This window comes from Salvelinus namaycush, chromosome 15 (genome assembly GCF_016432855.1).
Source record: "Salvelinus namaycush isolate Seneca chromosome 15, SaNama_1.0, whole genome shotgun sequence".
Classification (NCBI taxonomy): Eukaryota; Metazoa; Chordata; class Actinopteri; order Salmoniformes; family Salmonidae; genus Salvelinus; species Salvelinus namaycush.
The window spans coordinates 33,003,351-33,023,214 of NC_052321.1; the positions used below are offsets into that span (position 1 = coordinate 33,003,351).

General features: G+C 42.4%; 2 protein-coding genes across 2 annotated transcripts in view; both read left to right on the forward strand.

Annotated features, from left to right (window-relative positions):
• Positions 1-19,864, forward strand: part of kiaa0586 (KIAA0586 ortholog) — a 115,373-nt gene that overhangs the window by 5,040 nt on the left and 90,469 nt on the right. Inside the window, exons 8-9 of the mRNA XM_039009794.1 lie at positions 1,106-1,288; positions 11,713-11,845. Of these exons, the coding sequence (XP_038865722.1) occupies positions 1,106-1,288; positions 11,713-11,845 (316 nt within the window). The remainder of the gene's footprint in view (positions 1-1,105; positions 1,289-11,712; positions 11,846-19,864) is intronic.
• Positions 16,222-19,199, forward strand: irf2bpl (interferon regulatory factor 2 binding protein-like). Its single transcript, XM_039009795.1, has one exon. It carries the CDS (start codon positions 16,555-16,557, stop codon positions 18,562-18,564), a length of 2,010 nt encoding a protein of 669 aa, XP_038865723.1. The 5' UTR covers positions 16,222-16,554; the 3' UTR covers positions 18,565-19,199.

The following is a 19,864-nucleotide window of genomic DNA, read 5'->3' on the forward strand; positions in this document are numbered from 1 at the left end:
CTGTACCCCACACGTACAATTATCTGTAAGGTCTCTGTCGAGCAGTGAATTTCATTTTCATTTGCAAAAATGAAATCATGTCGTAACCTCAACGGTGTTAAACAATTCAAAATAAATCACTGACAGTGTCATCACCAAAGCATCCCCACACCATCACATCACCTCCTCCATGCTTCACGGTGGGATCCACACATGCGTTCACCTACTCTGCATCTCACAAAGACCCGGCAGTTGGAACCAAAAACCTCAAATTTGTACTCATCAGACCAGACAGATTTCCACTGGTCTAATGTCCATTGCTTGTGTTTCCTGGCCCAAGCATGTTTCTTTTTCTTATTGATGTCCTTTAGTAGTGATTTCTTTGCAGCAATTCGACCATGAAGGCCTGTCTTCTCCGAACAGTTGAGATGTGTCTGTTACTTGAACTCTGTGAAGCATTTATTTGGGCTGCAATTTCTGAGGCTGGTAACTCTAATGAACTTATCCTCTGCAGCAGAGGTAACTCTGGGTCTTCCTTTCATGTGGCGGTCCTCATGAGAGCCAGTTTCATCATAGCGCTTGATGGTTTTTGCGACTGCACTTGAAGAAACTTTCAAAGTTCTTGAAATTTTTGCTTTGACTGGCCTTCATGTCTTAAAGTAATGATGGACTTTTGTTTCTCTTTGCTTATTTGAGCTGTTCTTGCCATAATATGGACTTGGTCTTTTACCAAATAGTGCTATCTTCTGTATACCACTACTACCTTGTCACAACACAACTGATTGGCTCAAATGTACTTTTAACAAGGCACACCTGTTAATTGAAATGCATTCCAGGTGAATGCATTTGAATGCACATGAAGCTGGTTGAGAGAATGCCATGAGTGTGCAAAACTGTCATCAAGGCAAAGGGTGGCTACTTTGAAGAATCTAAAATATATTTTGATCTGTTTAACACTTTTTGGGGGGTTAGTACATGATTCCATATGTGCTATTTCATAGTTTTGATGTCTTCACTATTATTCTACAATGAAAAAAATAAAGAAAAACCCTTGAATGAGTAGGTGGGTCCAAACTTTTGACTGGTACTGTATGTCATCTGCTTTGTATCTCCTCTTCTTCTGAAGCATCTCCAGACCCATCTAGCCAGCAGAGGGGAGGAGAGGGTAAGAGCCCTCTGGAGACCCCAGCTCCTCGCAGGGTCATCCCAAAGCCTACGCGTTGGAACACCACCAACGTCCGGAACACACAGAACGCTACACAGCAGCACAGCTACAGGACACAGAAAACACCTCGCTCAGCACAGCAAGGTTAGTCATCAGTGTCTCTGCATCTGTTAAGTCATGGGCTGTCTGAAATGGCACCCTATCCCCCATATAGTGCACTTCTTTTGAGCTGAGCCTTATGGGTCCAGGTCAAAAGTAGTGCACTATAAAGGGAATATGATGCCATTTTGGATGTACCCATGGGTTTCTATGGATTTCTTGTCAGATGCAAGTCCTTTATATTTCCACCTCTTGGGGGCAGTAGCGTCACTCCAACCTTCTGGCTCTTTAGGAAGCACAGGCTTCTGCAGGAGATTTGAAAAAGGCAGTGTTTATTCCAAAAATCTGAAAACAGGGTTTAATCATAGGCTTTAATGTCACTGTGTTTTTTCCTGTCTTTGTTGATTTTTGTGATGGCTATTTCTCTTTGTCACTCCTTGATGAGATGGAATTAGGGCTCACCCCATTTGTCGATTGTTTGTATGATATATAGGCTGTTGGTCGACCAAGGTTTCTTTAGTCGAGCAGCAGCACATTTTCTACCTTTTTAAAATCATGGTGTACAAGACAACTGTCTGATTGGCGCCTGTCTGAGTGGACTGATCCATTGTGGAAGCTGTGGGGATGGTGCAGTCCATCACTCTAAGACATGTGCTACTGAAATTGTATATGGTTATATTATGTAAGAACATTGTTGCAACACGAATACAAATTATACTATTTTATAACAAATGGGCTTTCTCCCGCGTTGGATAGTGGTCGCTGTCCACGCACCCACCAGTGCGCTTTTGAATTGCCGCCTTTTCCTAGACCATGTTGCTATGGGCATCATAGCAAAGTTAACCAGCATATTGGTGTTGAGGACAATGTGGCGGAGGCAGCAGCAGAATGAGGTGACTAGAAAACAACCCTTGCCTTATTGTCTAAGAAAAGTGAGTAGAGAGGAAACACCAACTTAATCTATAATCAACAGCCTAACTGATAAATGTGCCTGGCTTTATAAATCATCCATATATATCTACAGAAATAAGACAGATCCTGCTTCTGTTGCCTGTTTGAGTGTTTGTTTAATAGCCTACTGATTCCGTAAGCTGCAAGCCTCATGAAACCCACGTCGGATAAATAATTTCACAAATTCGTCTGTTTTTAATCTTTGCTTTGCTGTAATAAAGGCCTTACATTTTTGTTAGAACAGCCTCTCTGGTATTATTTATCATTTATTTATTGTTTACACTGTTCCAAATTGTCTGAAAAATTATGTTTAGAATAATGATAATAACTCTATTTTTTCCTTGATCTCCTTATTGTTATTATGATCATCATTATTATAATAAGTCATGTCATTATCATTAGTAGGCTTAGTAAAGGAGCCTTGTATAACCATCATCGGGCTGTAGGCCTAAGAGCACATCCTGTTTAGTCTTAATACTGTAACTTACTTAAGCCTATATTTTAATACTTATCTAGGCTGCTGTATCAAAAATGTATTTGTTCATGTCATCAAACAGCATACAAGTTATTCATGATTTCAAATGCAATCAAGCATTTTAGTTTAAAAATAACAAAGCGGCCATTGAATAGTTAGCGTAAACAAAAAATATTTCAGAAAATGCATTCACAAATGAATGCAGTTTTTTTTTTTTTTGTCTTTCCATTTTGTGGTCACGTGTTACGGTGTTCAGAGTTTGTTATAACTAATTTATTGATATGATTATGATATGCTATAGGTCAGGCCCTATTTGTCACGTGCATGCGATGCTTACATGTGTCGTAAAGAGAGCAAGGGTTGAGGGAATAGGGAATGTTTTTCCTAAACAAGTTAGGGATTTCGGTAACATAACTTTTCAGTCAGTCATGGCTGTATTAGGTTGCAGCTTCAGCAACACGTACAGCAGTGAGGAGAGAGAGACAACAGGAGCTAGTCAGTCACTCGCTGTCTTTTTTTCTTTCTTTTTCTACACAGCGCAGCAAGTCTGAGCCTGGTCCGGCACAATCAAATCAATTGTTGGTCGGACTCCTTAGTCATTTGTGTGTCTTAATTATTTCATCAAACGGTTTGCTTAAAGCATCAGACAAGCTCAGTGCATGTAGTTGATTTGATTAAAACACATAGGATGTGTCTATATATGGAAAAATACACATTTGAACATTTTAAACCAATCAATTGGTAGACCAATATTTTTTTCCCATCGGGAACAGCCCTAGATGGAATAAGAAAACAACTGTTACTTTCAACCTCGGTTCATTCAACAAATAACCAGATGTCTGTACTCCTCTGTTTGACAAGTTCTCGTTATTTACAAGAAAGTCATTGATAATTTTATGTCGATGCCAATTCAACACATTTCCATTTGGTTATTTTCTACACAATACTGCAGTTAGGTCAACACTTGTTGTACTGTCAGTATCTGCATTCCAGAAAGCATCTCAAATGTTACCCACTGAATTGAAAACCTGCGCTTTGTACAACGATCCAGACTGCACTGTGTGTTTGGAATTATTGTCTGTCAATATTAAGCATTCATTACAAGTAGACCTATGGCTGACTTATTAACATTGTTTGGACAGGTTGTGTGATACATTGATAAATACATACCATACATACAGCTCATGTTTTGGCGGTCCGTCACGTCTCCGTCTTGGTTTTGTGATAATCATACTTAATCTCCCTGTGTTTGGCTCTGTTGGCCAAGCACCAAGACTACTTTGAATTATTACAATGGCCGCTGGGCCCTGCTCGGTCTCCCCAGCCACAAGTCTTGGAATGCAGCCTCCTCCTGATCACTGGAGATGTGAATTACATCCATACAAAGCACCATTGACTATTTTTAAAGGCCACATTTTAACAGTGTAGGTGGAACATGGTGGTATTCTTGAGGAAAAAGGGTCACACCGCACCGCATGAATATATATACTGAACAAATATATAAACGCAACATGTAAAGTGTTGATCCCATGTTTCATGAGCTGAAACAAAAGATCCCTGAAATGTTCCATAAGCACAAAAAGTGTATTTTTCTCATGTTTTACACAAATTTGTTTACATCCCTGTTAGTGAACATTTCTCTTTTGCCAAGATAGTTCATCCACCTGACAGGTGTGGCATAACAAGAAGCTGATTATACAGCATGATCATTACACAGGTGCACCTTGTGCTGGGGACAATAAAAGGCCCCTCACAACGCCATAGATGTCTGTTGGAGCTTCCAATTGGCATGCTGACTACGGGAATGTCCACCAGAGCTGTTGCCAGAGAATTTAATGTTAATTTCTCTACCATAAGCCGCCTCCATCATTTAAGAGAATTTGGCTCTATGTCCAACTGGGCTCACAACCGCAGACCACGTGCGTTTATGGCGTCTTTTGGGCGAGCGGTTTGTTCATGTCAACGTTCTGAACAGAGTGCCCCATGGTGGGATGGAGTTATGGTATGGGCAGGCATAATCTACGGACAACGAACACAATTCAATTTTATCGATGGCAATTTGAATACACAGAGATACCGTGACGAGATCCTGAAGTCCATTGTGAGGCAACAATTTTTTTAAAGCTATCTGTGACCAACAGATGCATATCTGTATGCCCTTTGATGCGAAATCCATAGATGAGGGCCTAATTCATTTATTTCTATTGACTGATGTCCTTATATGAATCTCTGAAATTGTTGCATTTATATTTTTGTACAGTATATTAACTGTACTGCTGTTATATTGTGCTGGCTGCCAATATCCATTCAGTTGCATGAGAAGATTAGGTCTTGCTCCTCTCTCTTGGTGTAAAACTCATTTAAGGATGAAACCATTCAGGTGAAAACAATGGCTGGTGCACGGCTGTGCAAGCATAGACAAACAGACAGAAAGGCAGACTGCGCCCTTCAGTGCTTCAGTTTATTGATTTTATTTTAGGGCTCCTGAGTGGCGCAGCGGTCTAAGGCACTGCATCTCAGTGCAAGAATGAGTCCTTGGTTCGAATCCAGGCTGTATCACATCTGGCCGTGATTGGGAGTCCCATAGGGCGGCGCACAATTGGCCCAGCATCGTCCGGGTTTGGCCGGAGTAGGCAGTCATTGTAAATAAGAATTTGTTCTTAACTGACTTGCCTAGTTTAAATAAAGGTTAAATAAATAAACAATTGATAGCCATCACTCTTGAAATACTTTGTGAACAAATAGTTGGCTTTTTAACCAGTTGAATGATAGGGCAAAATTTAGATTTTCACCTAAATAAACATACCTGCACATGTTGCATAGTTTCAGAAAAGTCTGGAACTCACCTTTCTGGTAAAAATAGTTATAAATTGTTGAGGTGTACTCACATTTGAAGACACAAACTCAAGTATATAGTACAATACAATTTTTTCCCCCTATTCAACAAAAATTGGGCAATGGGGCCTGAAATGACTGAAATTCTTTCTAAATATAGTAACATTTAAATTATAAATGAATTACTATAAGATTTCACCTTTCTTATAACTGCATAATACATATGATCATACTTCCATGGTGACCAAACCGGACGCGCGCACGTTGATTTTGTTCACTCACACCAGAAGTGATCAGGACACGCAGGTTGAAATATCAAAACAACCTCTGAACCAATTATTAATTTGGGGACAGGTCAAAAATCATTAAACATTTATGGCAATTTAGCTAGCTAGCTTACTGTTGCTAGCCAATTTGTCCTGGTATATAAACATTGGGTTGTTATTTTACCTGAAATGCACAAGGTCCTCAACTCCGACAATTAATCCACAGATAAAACGGTGAACCGAATTTGTTTCTCGTCATCTCTCCTCCTTCCTTAAGGCTTCTTTTTCTTCTTTGGACTTTATATGGCGGTTGGCAACCAACTTTACAGCATTTCTACAACCTACTGTAGTGTGGACCTAAGTTCATCTTTCAATCACCCATGTGGGTATATGCTCCTAAAAACCAATGAGGAGATGGGAGAGGCCGGACTTGCAGCGCGTCGAGCGTCACAAATAGAACCAATTTCTATTTTAGCGCCTGGCCACGCAGACGCTCACTGACTCCCGCGAGCAGTGTGGGTGCAATGATTGAATAACATGTATGTGTACATTTATTTTGCAACGCATGCGACGCAAGCGGTGTAGTACAATATTGACTCTATTTCATATAACTGAAGACAGAGAATTTTTCTCCCAAACGTCCATTCAAATGGTGTCTCGTTGCAACTTCAGCTTTAAGCACAGTGATTTCGCCCGTCTGAGACCAAGAGAAAGTAGTCTTGTTTTAATTCTATGAAATTATTTAGTATTTATTTCATGTTGAGAGCTTTAAATCATGCTGAGAATATCACAGCAAGATGAAACCACAACGGTTGAATTCTCTAGACTGTCAACTTTCATATGCCATCTCACAGGCTGGGCTCCGTTGTTCAGAGGAAGAGTGAATGTATTCTTTGCCTGGATAGACCAGAAAATGTGACACGTCACTCCCTATGCAAATGTGGGGTGTGAAACCTGACACCTCAAGTCGGTTCCGCTGACAGAGTGGAAGCGGAGGGCAGACAGATGGGTCTTTCTGGCACTATAAGGCACGGGACCCTACGGTGCTCATAGAGCGCTTTGTGCACCAACATGTCAGTCGGAACCGGTCCATAACCGCTCAAAGTTCCCCATATAGGGGACTTAACATCTGAATAGATGTGCCTTTTTGTTGATGTGGAGATAATGGATGTTTCCCATATAGATGCTGCAGCAAGCAAGCCAACTTCAAGACACCTATAAAGATCACCAGGGTTGAACAAATATAGTTATTGTTGATAGTGTGTATATACACTCAGCCATTTTGAATGAGTGCACACTGACAACAACAGTACCTTCAGAAAGGTCATATAACTACTATTCTAGTCATTGTGTCATTCACCACAAGGACTATTACTGGCTACTCCTCCTTCTCTGCTCTCGGTTCAACTGTAATTTGTGTGCAGTCTAGTGCTACATGTTGGGGAGAAAGAGCAGTGCCAGGTTCTCTGCTACACCCTAGACAGTGCCGTCTGAAAGCCTTGGACAGTCTTCCCCTCGAAATTGAATAGGCCTCCCTCTCTAGAATTGGTATCCATGGTGATGGATGTGTGTGGGGTGAGCGGAGTGTTAATTCTGGCTTCGAAATGATCAGTGTGTGTGTGTGTGTGTGTGTGTGTGTGTGTGTTTGTCTGTATGGGTGGATCGTGAGCGGGTGCTGTAAGAAATAAAGGGAGACATTTGGGAAATGTCTTGGTCTTGTAAGATTGACTCGATACGCTTGCTTTGTTTGGCCAACTGACCAGTGTTACTTGACCAGCCTCTCTATTAAAGCCAGCAATGCAGTCAGAGGGACACAGTTGTGATATGGGAATGCACTGAGTACGGGCATTTAACATTTGTATCGAATAACGGTCTGTTCACATATTTTTAAATGTGCATTGTCAGATCACTTGGATTTATCATCACTTGCAATTTCTATCAATTAGAATTTATTCAAGCTGGACATAAATGTTCGTGAGCTATCACTGCGGCATAACAAGCATGGTGATGTACTTTATGTACTACACATATTTGGTGTGACTAACTGGTTATTGTAATGATTAGAGCATGTTTGAGGGAGGATGTTGTTAGCCTGGCAGACTCGACCCACGTGACTCATAGCGCAGGGAGAGCTATGAGACACTGGTCTGGAAAGGGGGCAGTTTGTTAACGCAATATTCGCTCAGAAGTTGTGCGACGGGTTTGATTGGTTCCCTCCAATTTTTTTTGGGGGGGGGGGGTTGAGGCCTCTCATTGTTTTGGATTTTAAAATCCAAATATTGTAATGTTTGGGGGCTGTGTGTGGGTGTTTTAAGTGAGAAAGACACAGAGAAGAGCCAACCAGTAATAAGCACAGCCCATTTCATTATGGACGCATTGTGCCGACAACATCAAAGAGCCATTCCATACTCTGTTAGGTGTTCGTCAGAATAGTATGTTATGCCATAAGATGTCTGAAATGGCACCATTTTGTTGCTGGTAGTACCTCCAAACCAGTTGTCATGGCAACCATGCTATTTCTTCTCCTTTTACCGTTTCTCTTTTTTTTTAATCTCTATTTTTCTTTTCACCAGCTGCCAAACTGCTCTCTTTGAGAATTTGCTATTTATAGTCCTTTGTTTCTCAAGCACATCATCAAACCATATGTGAAACAAGCCATGACATGATTCAGGCCACTTACGATTGATCGCTCTTGTCGATTTCCAGAACACCATCGTTTACATGATGTAAACCCTTCTGACATAATGACAAGATAATTGCAGTTCAAGGAGACCAGTGTGTGAACCGTCATTTTAGAATCAATGATTTATCTTGGAAATCAACAAACACAAGTGGGGTCAGTTCCTTCGCCAATCACGATGACTGACCATGGTATCGATTTGGTACCGAGACCCATGGTATCTGATTTCTGTAGATAAATGTGGAGTACTATCTAGATGTAGCTAGAATTCCTGAAATTACATATCTCACATTGCAGTTGCTTTGCCCTTCTCTTATTCTCATAATTGATTCATGTTGAGGAATCTGACTGGAACACAACGGTACTACATCCCCATAGGGGCGGCAGGTAGCCTAGTGGTTAGAGCGTTGGAGGTTGCAAGATCGAATCCCCGAGCTGACATGGTAAAAATCTGTTGCTCTGCCCCTGAACAAGGCAGTTAACCCACTGTTCCTAGGCAGTCATTGAAAATAATAATTTGCTCTTAACTGACTTGCCTAGTTAAATAAAGGTTCAATAAAAAATAAATAAAAACGTGTCTTCGAGAAGCACTCGCTCGGTAATCTCCTATTTTAAAAATGTGATGTCATCTTCAAGTGTTTCATCAGTCATCCGGATACACACAGACTAAGCCCCAGCCATACCAGACCCCCCCCCCCCCCACTCACACACACGGTTATAGCATTCATCTGTCAGCCTGGGCCTAATTCTGATGAATGACACGGACTCTGGACTAATCTTCTCCTCTGAGGGGTATTTCCTCCCAGCACCAGATCACATGAGGTAAATGCCTCCCAAATGGTACCCTATCCATATAGTGCGCTATGTAGGGAATAGGGTGCCAATTGGGATGTATTTGCTTTTCTGATCTGCATAAAAACACAGCATTTTAACGGTGACTTCACCAGGGTCCTCATTTTGGATAGCTTTTGTAGACTCATAATTAAACCAGTGGAACACACCTTTATGATAAGCAAAGGAAATCTCTTAATGTGTTTTGGTAAACATCCACGTTCTTCCAGGTGATCCAAAACATGACTTCGTAGTTTAATTACGTAGTTTAAGTTACTTTATAGAAGGGTCTTTTCATCATTTCCTTCAGCCAAGTCCACCATTTTAGGTTTTGCCACTCATCATTGATTGGACTCCATGTTGCCATCACAACGCCTGAGAAATACCACTTTGGGTCATGTCTGGCCCCTGTAGAGATGCCCTTTTGAACAGAAATGGCAGACTATATATTATTAGCCTGGTGCCCTTACCTGCCATGGCCTGGGCTGCAGCTGATGGTCAGCAGGGGGTGTGGAGGGGCATGCATTACTAGCTAATGGAGGGCACCAATCAGGCGACCAATCCTTTCATTCAGCAGTGCCCCCCCCCCCCCCCCCCCCAGTGTCTGGTGAACGAGATTCCCAGGTACTAAACCAAAAGAAAGAGTATTGCACAGTGTGGAAGCAATATATTATATATCTATGCACCACATTGCTTTGTTTGAAATTAGTTGGCTGAGTTCTTTGCGGTTTTGCAAGTATATTGCTTTGTTTGTTTGAATATTTGCTGGCACTATCCAGTGAGACATGATGTTGCACAACATCCAGCTGTAATTATATTTCATTAAGCACTTCACTCTGCTCAGAATCATTATATTTGTTGAGGTGGTGAAGAAAGTTTGTTTCCATGCAATTCCATTCAATTGCTTTTCGTCCTACTTGATTCAACATAGTGTGATAATGTTAAATATAGGCCATTTAGCAGACACTTAAAAAAAAATCCAAAGCGACTTAGTCATTCTTACATACGGGTGGTCCCGGTAATTGAACCCAGTATCCTGGTGTTGCAAGCACTATGCTCTACCAACTGAGCTATAGAGGACAGCATGTTAGAGCAAAGATTGTCTATTATATTGACGAGATAGTCAACGGAACACCCACAATGGAAATACATCAAAGATTGAAGGCAGGTGGGAGGAGGTGAGATCAGGTGGGACCATTCCAGCCAATGAGAGGGCATATGCGTGTGAACAGGCCATAGAGATAGATAGAGGACTCAGCTTTGTATCTATATCATTATAACATCTGTGACTGATGTCTCCCAACTCATAGGAATCCTCACCCAGTTAACTACTTTAAAATGGTGGAAGCCCTCAATGGCAATGTCCGTGCCAGAACGGGTTATATCCTTGATGAGTCCTCCTATCTTTCTTTATGACAACAGGCACAACTCCGAGATGCTGTAGTCTCTTTTTTTCCAAAGTTGCCGAAATACCACATGCGTCCACTTATATCAGCGCATTCGTAACAGCCTAACCATTACGAAACGTCTATTCGATCAAATAAGCCTCACTTAGCAAATCATAGATTTTTTTTTACATGTATTCGACACTCATTGACCTCCATCCAAAAATTTCTCACTTCATAGGCTTATTTTCATTGACAGATTTTGGGCGGAGTAAAACCTCTCGCTTCCTGTCTGGTTGGAGTCAATATTGTTTTAAGTGGGAAGAGACCTTTCTCCTTTGACCAAAGGAAATGATTATGCTAGCTAGACCATACAGACCAGGGCTAGGATTTTGTTCCAACTAAGCACCACACCTGACCAACTGAGCTAATTGACCAGTTCAGTGATTGCCTAAATTCAACACACGTGGTCTTCCAGGTCATTTAAATCAAAAACATTAAGTGCCTGTTGCACTCCAGGACCAGTGTTGCCTACCCCTGTACCAGACAGGCAGACTGTTCTATCCATATGTTATGCGTATGTTATCCATATGTTTATTTAACTGATTTCACTTTCTCTCTGTATTCTTAGATTCTATGGGTGTCATACCCCTGACTGAGCTAAGCATTCCAATACATTGATGACAATGACTTTTAATACAACCAATATCATCCATCTGCCTTTTACTCATGAACTTGTTAGCCTAGACAGAAAAGCCATTTGGATCCAACAATAGATATTGATACAATTTCTGTGTGACAAATCTTTAATCTAGAACATGAACATACAATGTAGGTAGTATAGCAAATGATCTACAGAAGAAAGAGATTGTGATGAAAATGTAAGCAGAAACCCATGAGGCCCTGGGAAGCAATCAGCTCATTGTGCGATGTGAATTCCTGTGTCCCTGTATGGAATACTGAGAGGGGGAGATAAAGTGCTGACTGAGCTGAGGCAGGTGTCTGAGACTGAGTGGCTGATTGCTGGTGTCTCTCTGTCTCTGCAGGAAATGGCAGACTTCTGGAGGCTATCCCTAACAACAGCAGCAGCTTGGCAACCAGAGGTGTGCAGCAGCAATCTTCTGCTAGGGCTGCCATAGCAACGCCCAACGACAGCTGCCGGCAACCAGCGCAATCCAGGTAAGGGAGAAAAAAAATTGTGGTCAGTCATTTTTTTCAGGATTTGAAAGAATCATTGGATATCTTTTGTCTTTTAATTTGTCCTGTGAAGGACAGTTTTATTGCTTTTTTAAAATCAGAACAACAGTTTTCAGCTGTGCTAACATAATTGCAAAAGGGTTTTCTAATGATCAATTGGCCTTTTAAAATGATAAACTTGGATTAGCTAACACAACGTGCCTTTGGAAAACAGGTGTGATGGTTGCTGATAATGGGCCTCTGTACGCCTATGTAGATATTCCATTAAAAATCAGCCGTTTCCAGCTACAATAGTAATTTACAACATTAACAATGTCTACACTGTATTTCTGATCAATTTTATGTTATTTTAATGGACAAAAAATGTACTTTTCTTTCAAAAACAAGGACATTTCTAAGTGACCCCAAACTTTTGAACGGTAGTGTATATTATTGGCATACAGTATGCTTAAAACAGAGCAAAGGAGAATAGGGACAATGTTTTTCAAAGACCTTTACAATTTCAGCATTAAAGGGATAAAGGCTGTATTTTCTCAACTCTAAGAACAGCGTAAGTTAACAAGTTCTGTGTGTGTGCGTGATTGTAAAGAGTATTTGCATAAAAGGAAAGAGCAAAGGAGAGAGAGAAAAGTAGATGCAGTTATTCACAGGACCACTCCGGTCTGTCACCTAGCTCAGAATGATCCCCATGACAACGACAGCGGCATTTATCAGCTCCATCTGAGAGTGAGAGGAGAGAGTAGGTAAAGTAGTCTACAGTGCATTCGGAAAGTGCTCAGACCCCTTAACTTATTCCACATTTTGTTACATTACAGCCTTATTCTAAAATTAAATTAATGTTTTTCCTCATCAATCTATACACAATATCCCATGACGACAAAGCGAAAACAGGTTTAGACATTTTTGCACATTTATAATTTAAAAAAAGGATACCTTATTTACAGAAGTATTCAGACCCTTTGCTATGGTACTCGGTATTGAGCCCAGGTGCATCCTGTTTCCATTGATCATCCTTGAGATGTTTCTACAACTTGATTGGAGTCCACCTGTGGTAAATTCTATTGATTGGACTGGGGAAGGGTACCAAATAATGTCTGCAGCATTGAAGGTCCCATAGAACAACGAGGCCTCCATCAGAAGTTTGGAAACACCAAGACTCTTCCTAGAGCTGGCCGCCCAGGAAAACTGAGCAATCGGGGGGAGAAGGGCCTTGGTCAGGGAGGTGACCAAGAACCCGATGGTCATTCTGAAGAATCTCCAGAGTTCCTCTGTGGAGATGGGAGAACCTTCCAGAAGGACAACCATCTCTGCAGCACTCCACCAATCAGGCCTTTATGGTAGAGTGGCCAAACAGAAGTCAGTCCTCCCACTTGGAGTTTGCCAAAAGGCACCTAAAGACTCTCAGACCATGAGAAACAAGATTCTCTGGTCTGATGAAACCAAGATTGAACTCTTTGGCCTGAATGCCAAGCATCACATCTGGAGGAAACCTGGCACCATCCCTACAGTGAAGCGTGGTGGCAGCATCATGCTGTGGGGATGTTTTTCAGCAGCAGGGACTGGGAGACTAGTCAGGATCGAGGGAAAGATGAACAGAGCAAAGTACAGAGATCCTTGATGAAAATCTGCTCCAGAACGCTCAGGACCTCAGACTGGGGTGAAGGTTCGTCTTCCAACAGGACAATGACCCTAAGCACACAGCCAATACAACACAGGAGTGGCTTCAGGACAAGTCTCTGAATGTCCTTGAGTGGCCCAGGCAGAGCCCGGACTTGAACCCAATCGAACATCTCTGGAGAGACCTGAAAATAGCTGAGCAGCGATGCTCCCCATCCAACCTGACAGAGCTTGAGAAGAAATGCAGAGAAGAATGGAAGAAACTCCGCAAATACAGGTGTGCCAAGCTTGTAGTGTCATACCCAAGAAGACTCGAGGCTGTAATCGCTGCCAAAGGTGCTTCAACAAAGTACTGAGTAAAGAGTCTGAATAATTATGAATAATGTGATATTTCTGTTTTTAATTTTTAATAAATGTGCAACAATTTCTAACAACCAGTTTTTGCTTTGTCATTATGGGGTATTGTGTGTAGATTGAGGGGGGGGAAAACTATTTAATCCATTTTAGAAGAAGGCTGATTAAGGCTTTTTCCACAATGTGGAAATAGTCAAGGCATCTGAATACTTTCCGAATGCACTGTATCTGCATGCTGCTGGCAGTCTGCCAGCATCTCAAATGAAAGAGCACTTTGAACTGCTGCCAAGTTTGGAGGAAAAGAGGAGCTGTCAGGCCTGCTTAATGTTGGCAGTTTGTACTTGGCAAGTCTCACCTTTTCCCAGAATTCATCTGTCTGGCAACTTGCCAGGTGCTTAGCGGAAGCAAAAAATTAACCCCTGCGCTTGACTGTGTGGGCCCCGCAAAATTTTCCACAAAGAGGGAGAGCGAGAGAGAGAGATCAGGTTGGTGTGTGAGCAGCTCAGTGTATGCATGAGGGACCGTGGGGATTGCACAGGATCCTTTCAGGAAGGAGGGGAGCTCGAGGCTGGTGCTGAGGCAGACAGTGTAGAGTTATGTATCTGGTTGTTTTTGAAGTCGTCTGAGACAGAATGAGCTGATTTTAATATTGCCGCGATGTTGAGTTCTGCAAATGATATTTAAACTACAGAACTACCACTTACATGGATGGATACATGTTGCTGGTTAGTTAGTTGATGTGGCATAGTTTTCTGATAAGCTTATGTTTTAATTCTATCCATATGTCTACAACACTGTTTTGCCACATGCTTTTAGGATCATTCAGACCTTTTATAACTGTAAGATTGTGCTCCACACTCATCAGGCACAACTATTGATAGTGTTGGAATAGTATTGAGCCTAGTGTTGGAGTAAATGGAACAAACAGACTTTTCTCTTCCCAGGTCTTTATCTGCTCCAATTCTGTTGACTGGTGATGGCTGTCTCTGTCATTTGCCTGTCCTTCACAATCCCTGGAGCACAAATAAAGTGACAGTTGTCCACATAACAATCTCAGCTGCTGCCTGCTGCTGGTAGTCATAGAGCCTGCTCTGTCTGGCACAGACTCTGAAGAAAAACACCAATCCATCTTTTCTTCTAGTCCTGTTGTTGTTTCTAGCTTCCCCCGCCACTGGATGGGCTGGGAGAAAAATCATGTATTGCTGATGATTTTATATTGGGTATATAGTTAAGGAAGGCAGTTAATATGTTGAAGTGCAATCATTTAATTTGGTCTGACTTTGCATCATACATACTTCGCATATTTCATATACTGTGACTTCAGAGACATTATCAGTGTTTGTAATTACAGTCTGTACTGTACTCAAAACACAGTATTTACAACTACTTACCAATGTGCACCATTGTGCACACAGTACCCATTTAGCCTAAAAGCACGGTACAGTGAAAGCAACATTGTTTTGGGAAAGCGGCGGCATGGCGCTGACTCTTTCTTGACCGAGGCCATACTTGGCCCCTTCTTGGCTGGGCGGAGGGAACACACCACCACCGTGCAGTACTGTGCCAGCGGTATGTGTAGACTGCAATATATGACTTTTCTTCCTCCTTCCCTCTGCTGCCTTAACGCTGTTTTTCTTCCCTCTCTCTCCTCTTCCAGTTGTATAAAGGAACATTCTGCTCCGCCTGCCTACTGGGTGTTGTTAATCAGGAAGGGGAGACTGGGGAAAAGGGGGAGGATGGATGGGGCGCAGTGCAGACTATGCTTGTCTGTACATAGGTTAACAATCAACATGTAGGGAACCCCTAGCTCGTGCTCAACTAGCCCAGTGTAATTATTATAGAGGATATTGCTGAGCGACCGGGATGTATTTTAGCCGTCACACTGTGCTTTTTAAAAAACATCTTATGCATACAACTGTTATTGTAATCACTCATATCTATTGCAATGAATAGGTTGCCAAATTCAATCAGATTAGCAGCATATTTTGGTCAGAAATTAACTGGATTACATAAAGGTAGACTACAGCCAGGCGTTTGCATTTTAACCAGGCGTTTTGTTTGATTCAGTGAGTAGTTTGATATAAAATAATGTATTATTCTGTCCTTGCATTGCAAGCACGACGCATAATAAATTAGTTTGTTTCATTATCATAAATTGTTTTATCATATTGAAGGTTTAGTTTTGCTGACATAAGCAAAAGTAACCTGTTTGAAACAGAATAAATGTTTTTTTAATAAATGAATGGTATAATGATTACATCTAATTTAAATGCCAATATTGTACAAACCCGTATTCTGCTGCATGTAATTTGGTCAGCATCGTGCGCTCGTGTAGCCTAGCTCCCAGTCCATTCAGAAGATTAGGAGGGAGTGGTTTGAGTTTGCGCGTTTGGAAAGCAACAAGTGGCATGTCATTTGTTTCAAAGGAACTGCGGAACGTGGTGCTTGCGTCACTGCTCCAGCCAGGTGGCTTTCCTAGTGGGGAGAGAAGACGTGGAGGCACAATCAAAATTCCAAATCACAAACTAAGTAAGGATGTGAATGAAGCGCGCTTAAAGCAAATTTCATTCCTACAACCCAACACTGCAAGTCATTGGCATCAGAAGTCAGGAGAGGAGTAGGAGAAGGAGAGGCTTCCTTTTGTGTGGCAAATTCACGGACTGAAAATAATTCCAAACGAATAATCTGGGGGAAAAGGACCAAGGCAAGGGACATTAAACATGTCTTCTGCACAAGTATCTTCATCTCGGAGACAGTCATGTTACCTGTGCGATTTACCCCGTATGCCATGGGCTATGATTTGGGATTTTACGGAGGCAGTGTGCAGGGGTTGTGTGAATTATGAGGGTGCGGATCGGATCGAGTTTGTTATCGAAACTGCACGCCACCTCAAACGAGCTCATGGTTTCCAAGGGGGGAGATCCCCCGGTCCACCACCGCCGCCCACAGTAAAAACACAGTCGGCAATATCAGCCAAGGAGACGGTGCAAATCAGCCATGTGGATGGACCCTCTAAACAACAACAGTCGGGGATGGACCGCTACTCTCTGAGTGCGGAAAGACCTCGCTTTGACTACTCCAGTATTGGCGCCCATGCCAGCAGACTTCCCAATGGAATGAGCGGTCCAAATGGGTTCCCCAAACCGGACGATGGTCCCCCAGAACTGAACCGACAGAGCCCGAACTCCCGTCGGAGCCACGGTCTCGCTGCGGTCCCAGGACAAATGAACGTTCCCCCCAACCTTCTCCCACAGACCATGTTGAATGGACCCTCCTCGGCAACAGCCATAGCCCCGCATAGCCTGTCCAGCCGCCCCCCTCCTCCATCCATTGTGGGACCCTCTTTGTCCATGGCCGCTCAGTCCATGTCAGAACAAGGTAAACGACCAGGTTCTGTGTCAAGCACTGACCAAGAGAGAGATCTGAAAGAGAAACAGCGTAACGCAGAGGCTTTGGCTGAGCTCAGTGAAAGTTTAAGGAACAGAAACGAAGACTGGGGAAACAAACCCAAAATAGTAAGGGACACTTTGGTTACTCTTTCAAACAGCTCCCCGTTTGATGTGAGATTTAAAAAGGATCATTCACTCGTGGGCAGGGTGTTTGCTTTCGATGCAGTGTCAAAGCCTGGAATGGACTATGAATTGAAAATATTTGTCGAGTACCCAAGTGGATCTGGTAATATATTTTCCAGCGCATCAGGGGTGGCCAAACAAATGTATCAGGACTGCATGAAAGACTTTGGCAGAGGGCTTTCCTCGGGCTTTAAATATTTGGAGTATGAGAAAAAACATGGTTCGGGGGACTGGCGACTCCTGGGTGATTTGTTGCCCGAATCCGTCCGATTCTTTAAAGAGGGGCTGGGGGTTGAAATGTTGCCTCAGCCCTACATCGATGCCAGCTGCCCATTGCTGCCCACTGCTTTGGTCAACATCCCTCGTGCATTGCCATCTACGAGTGCACCGAGGACTGGCGTGCGTAAGCGTAAAGCCTCCCCAGAACCTGACTCTGTAGAGAGTGCGCTGAAACTATCTGAACAGGAACAACAGAGGCAGCAGTGGATGGCCAGCCAGAGCGAGGCGTTAAAACTGACCATGGCATCCGGATCATTCGGTGCCTCACACGGGGGACCTCCGCCGCTTGGCCCTGGCCATTCTGTTCACTCAAGTCGCGCCACACCCCCTGAATCTGCGCCCCAGAATGGACAGTCTCCAATGGCCGCGCTCATGTCTGTCGCGGACACGTTGGGCAATGCGCACTCTCCGAAGGACAACAACTCTGTTCACTCTACAACATCCACCAGGCATAACAGCAGCAGCCCAGTCTCCCCAGCCTCTGTTTCTGGGCAGAGGCGTTTGGCTTCCCGTAACGGAGAGCTCAATCTGGCCGGGACTCCCTCTCAGTCCAATGCGCATTCTGGCATGGATCAGGTCCACTCGCAAAACATTCCAGATTCTCCCATGGCAAACAACGGACCTCTGTGTTGTACCATTTGTCACGAACGTTTAGAGGATACCCATTTCGTTCAGTGTCCGTCAGTTCCCAACCACAAATTCTGTTTCCCTTGTTCTCGAGAGAGCATCAAAGCGCAGGGAGCAACTGGCGAGGTGTATTGTCCTAGCGGAGAGAAATGCCCCCTGGTAGGTTCTAATGTGCCTTGGGCGTTCATGCAAGGTGAGATAGCAACAATATTAGCTGGGGACGTTAAGGTAAAAAAGGAGAGAGACCCATAGGTGTGATCTATGGCTTCCCATAGAAACGTGAATTTTAGTCGAATATATACACGCGTGATTACTCAAAACGGACAAAAATAGTCGATGTACAGAGACGTTCTCCACCTCATGTCTGTTTTTTTTTAAACAAAGGAACATGTGATGTCATGTCGCCTAATGTTATGGAGGGTGTGTTGACGGGTAGTAGTGTTGTATTTGGGTGGCAGTGACGAGTTAAAGCACTAACTTTATAATCACTGCTGCAGTTTTATTCCTTACAATTAATGCACTTCTCTCATTATAAAAAGGCCAGTTTCTACTCCCAATGAATATATGTCTGTAAAATTAAACTACTCATAGTAAATATCCAATAACAGGTTACATTGCCCTAACTCCTGTATTGGGTACGAATCAATATGGGGACTTTTTTTCTTTTCTTATTTTATTTCATATCTTTAATTTTTTATGTTTTTTACAGCAAATATCTCTTTTCATCTTGTGATCGAAAATATTTTACTACGTGTTATTAATTTCTCTTCCAGTTTGCTTTCATGATGCACGGATGCTTAAAAAGGTAGAGCAAAATGCTGTACATGAACGTAAACTGTTTGTTTATACATTTCTGTAGTAACAGAAGACTTGTAATGTGCCTTGGAGCTGAGTAAATTGTAATAAATTCCATTGATATTAACCCTTGGTGAAATGTCAGTTTATTTAACAAGTTTAGACTGTTATAAAATCTGGGTCACCTGAGGTATAATGAATAATTCCTTTAGTTTTGTGTCCATCGGTATATTTCTCAACCATAGCATTTTAACAATTTACAATGTTATCCCTAACATAAGATTTGCTCTAATTGGAGATGACAACCTTGATATTAAGATCTGGTTTAAAAGTGTTTTATATTCAAATGTGTTTATTACGCACACACCTTGCTGCAAAGCCAAATTAACCATGTACTCAAATATATTTATATATATATATCAGATGATGCCATGTTTATTCATAACCTCTTTCAGTATGTCAAAGTAACATTGCTTTAATTCTACAGGGATGATCCCTGCTTAAATATTTTTACATTTTAAATGAACATTGTAGTCATTTAGCAGACACACTTGTCCAGAGCAACTTACAGGAGCAATTAGGGGTAAGTTCCTTGCCCAAGGGCACATCGACAGACCCCCCCCCCCCCCCCCCCCAATTGAGTATCACTTAGTTGCATCTATCTGAATGGCAAATAGGTTCCTTGCATTGGATATGCCCACAATTTCAACGGCTATGCCTCTCGGCAAGACAAGAAAAAGAGGCCTCGACAAGTTGG

Bases quoted from the DNA above. Each gene is read 5' to 3' on its own strand.
- irf2bpl (XM_039009795.1), top strand. From the start codon at position 16,555: ATGTCTTCTGCACAAGTATCTTCATCTCGGAGACAGTCATGTTACCTG.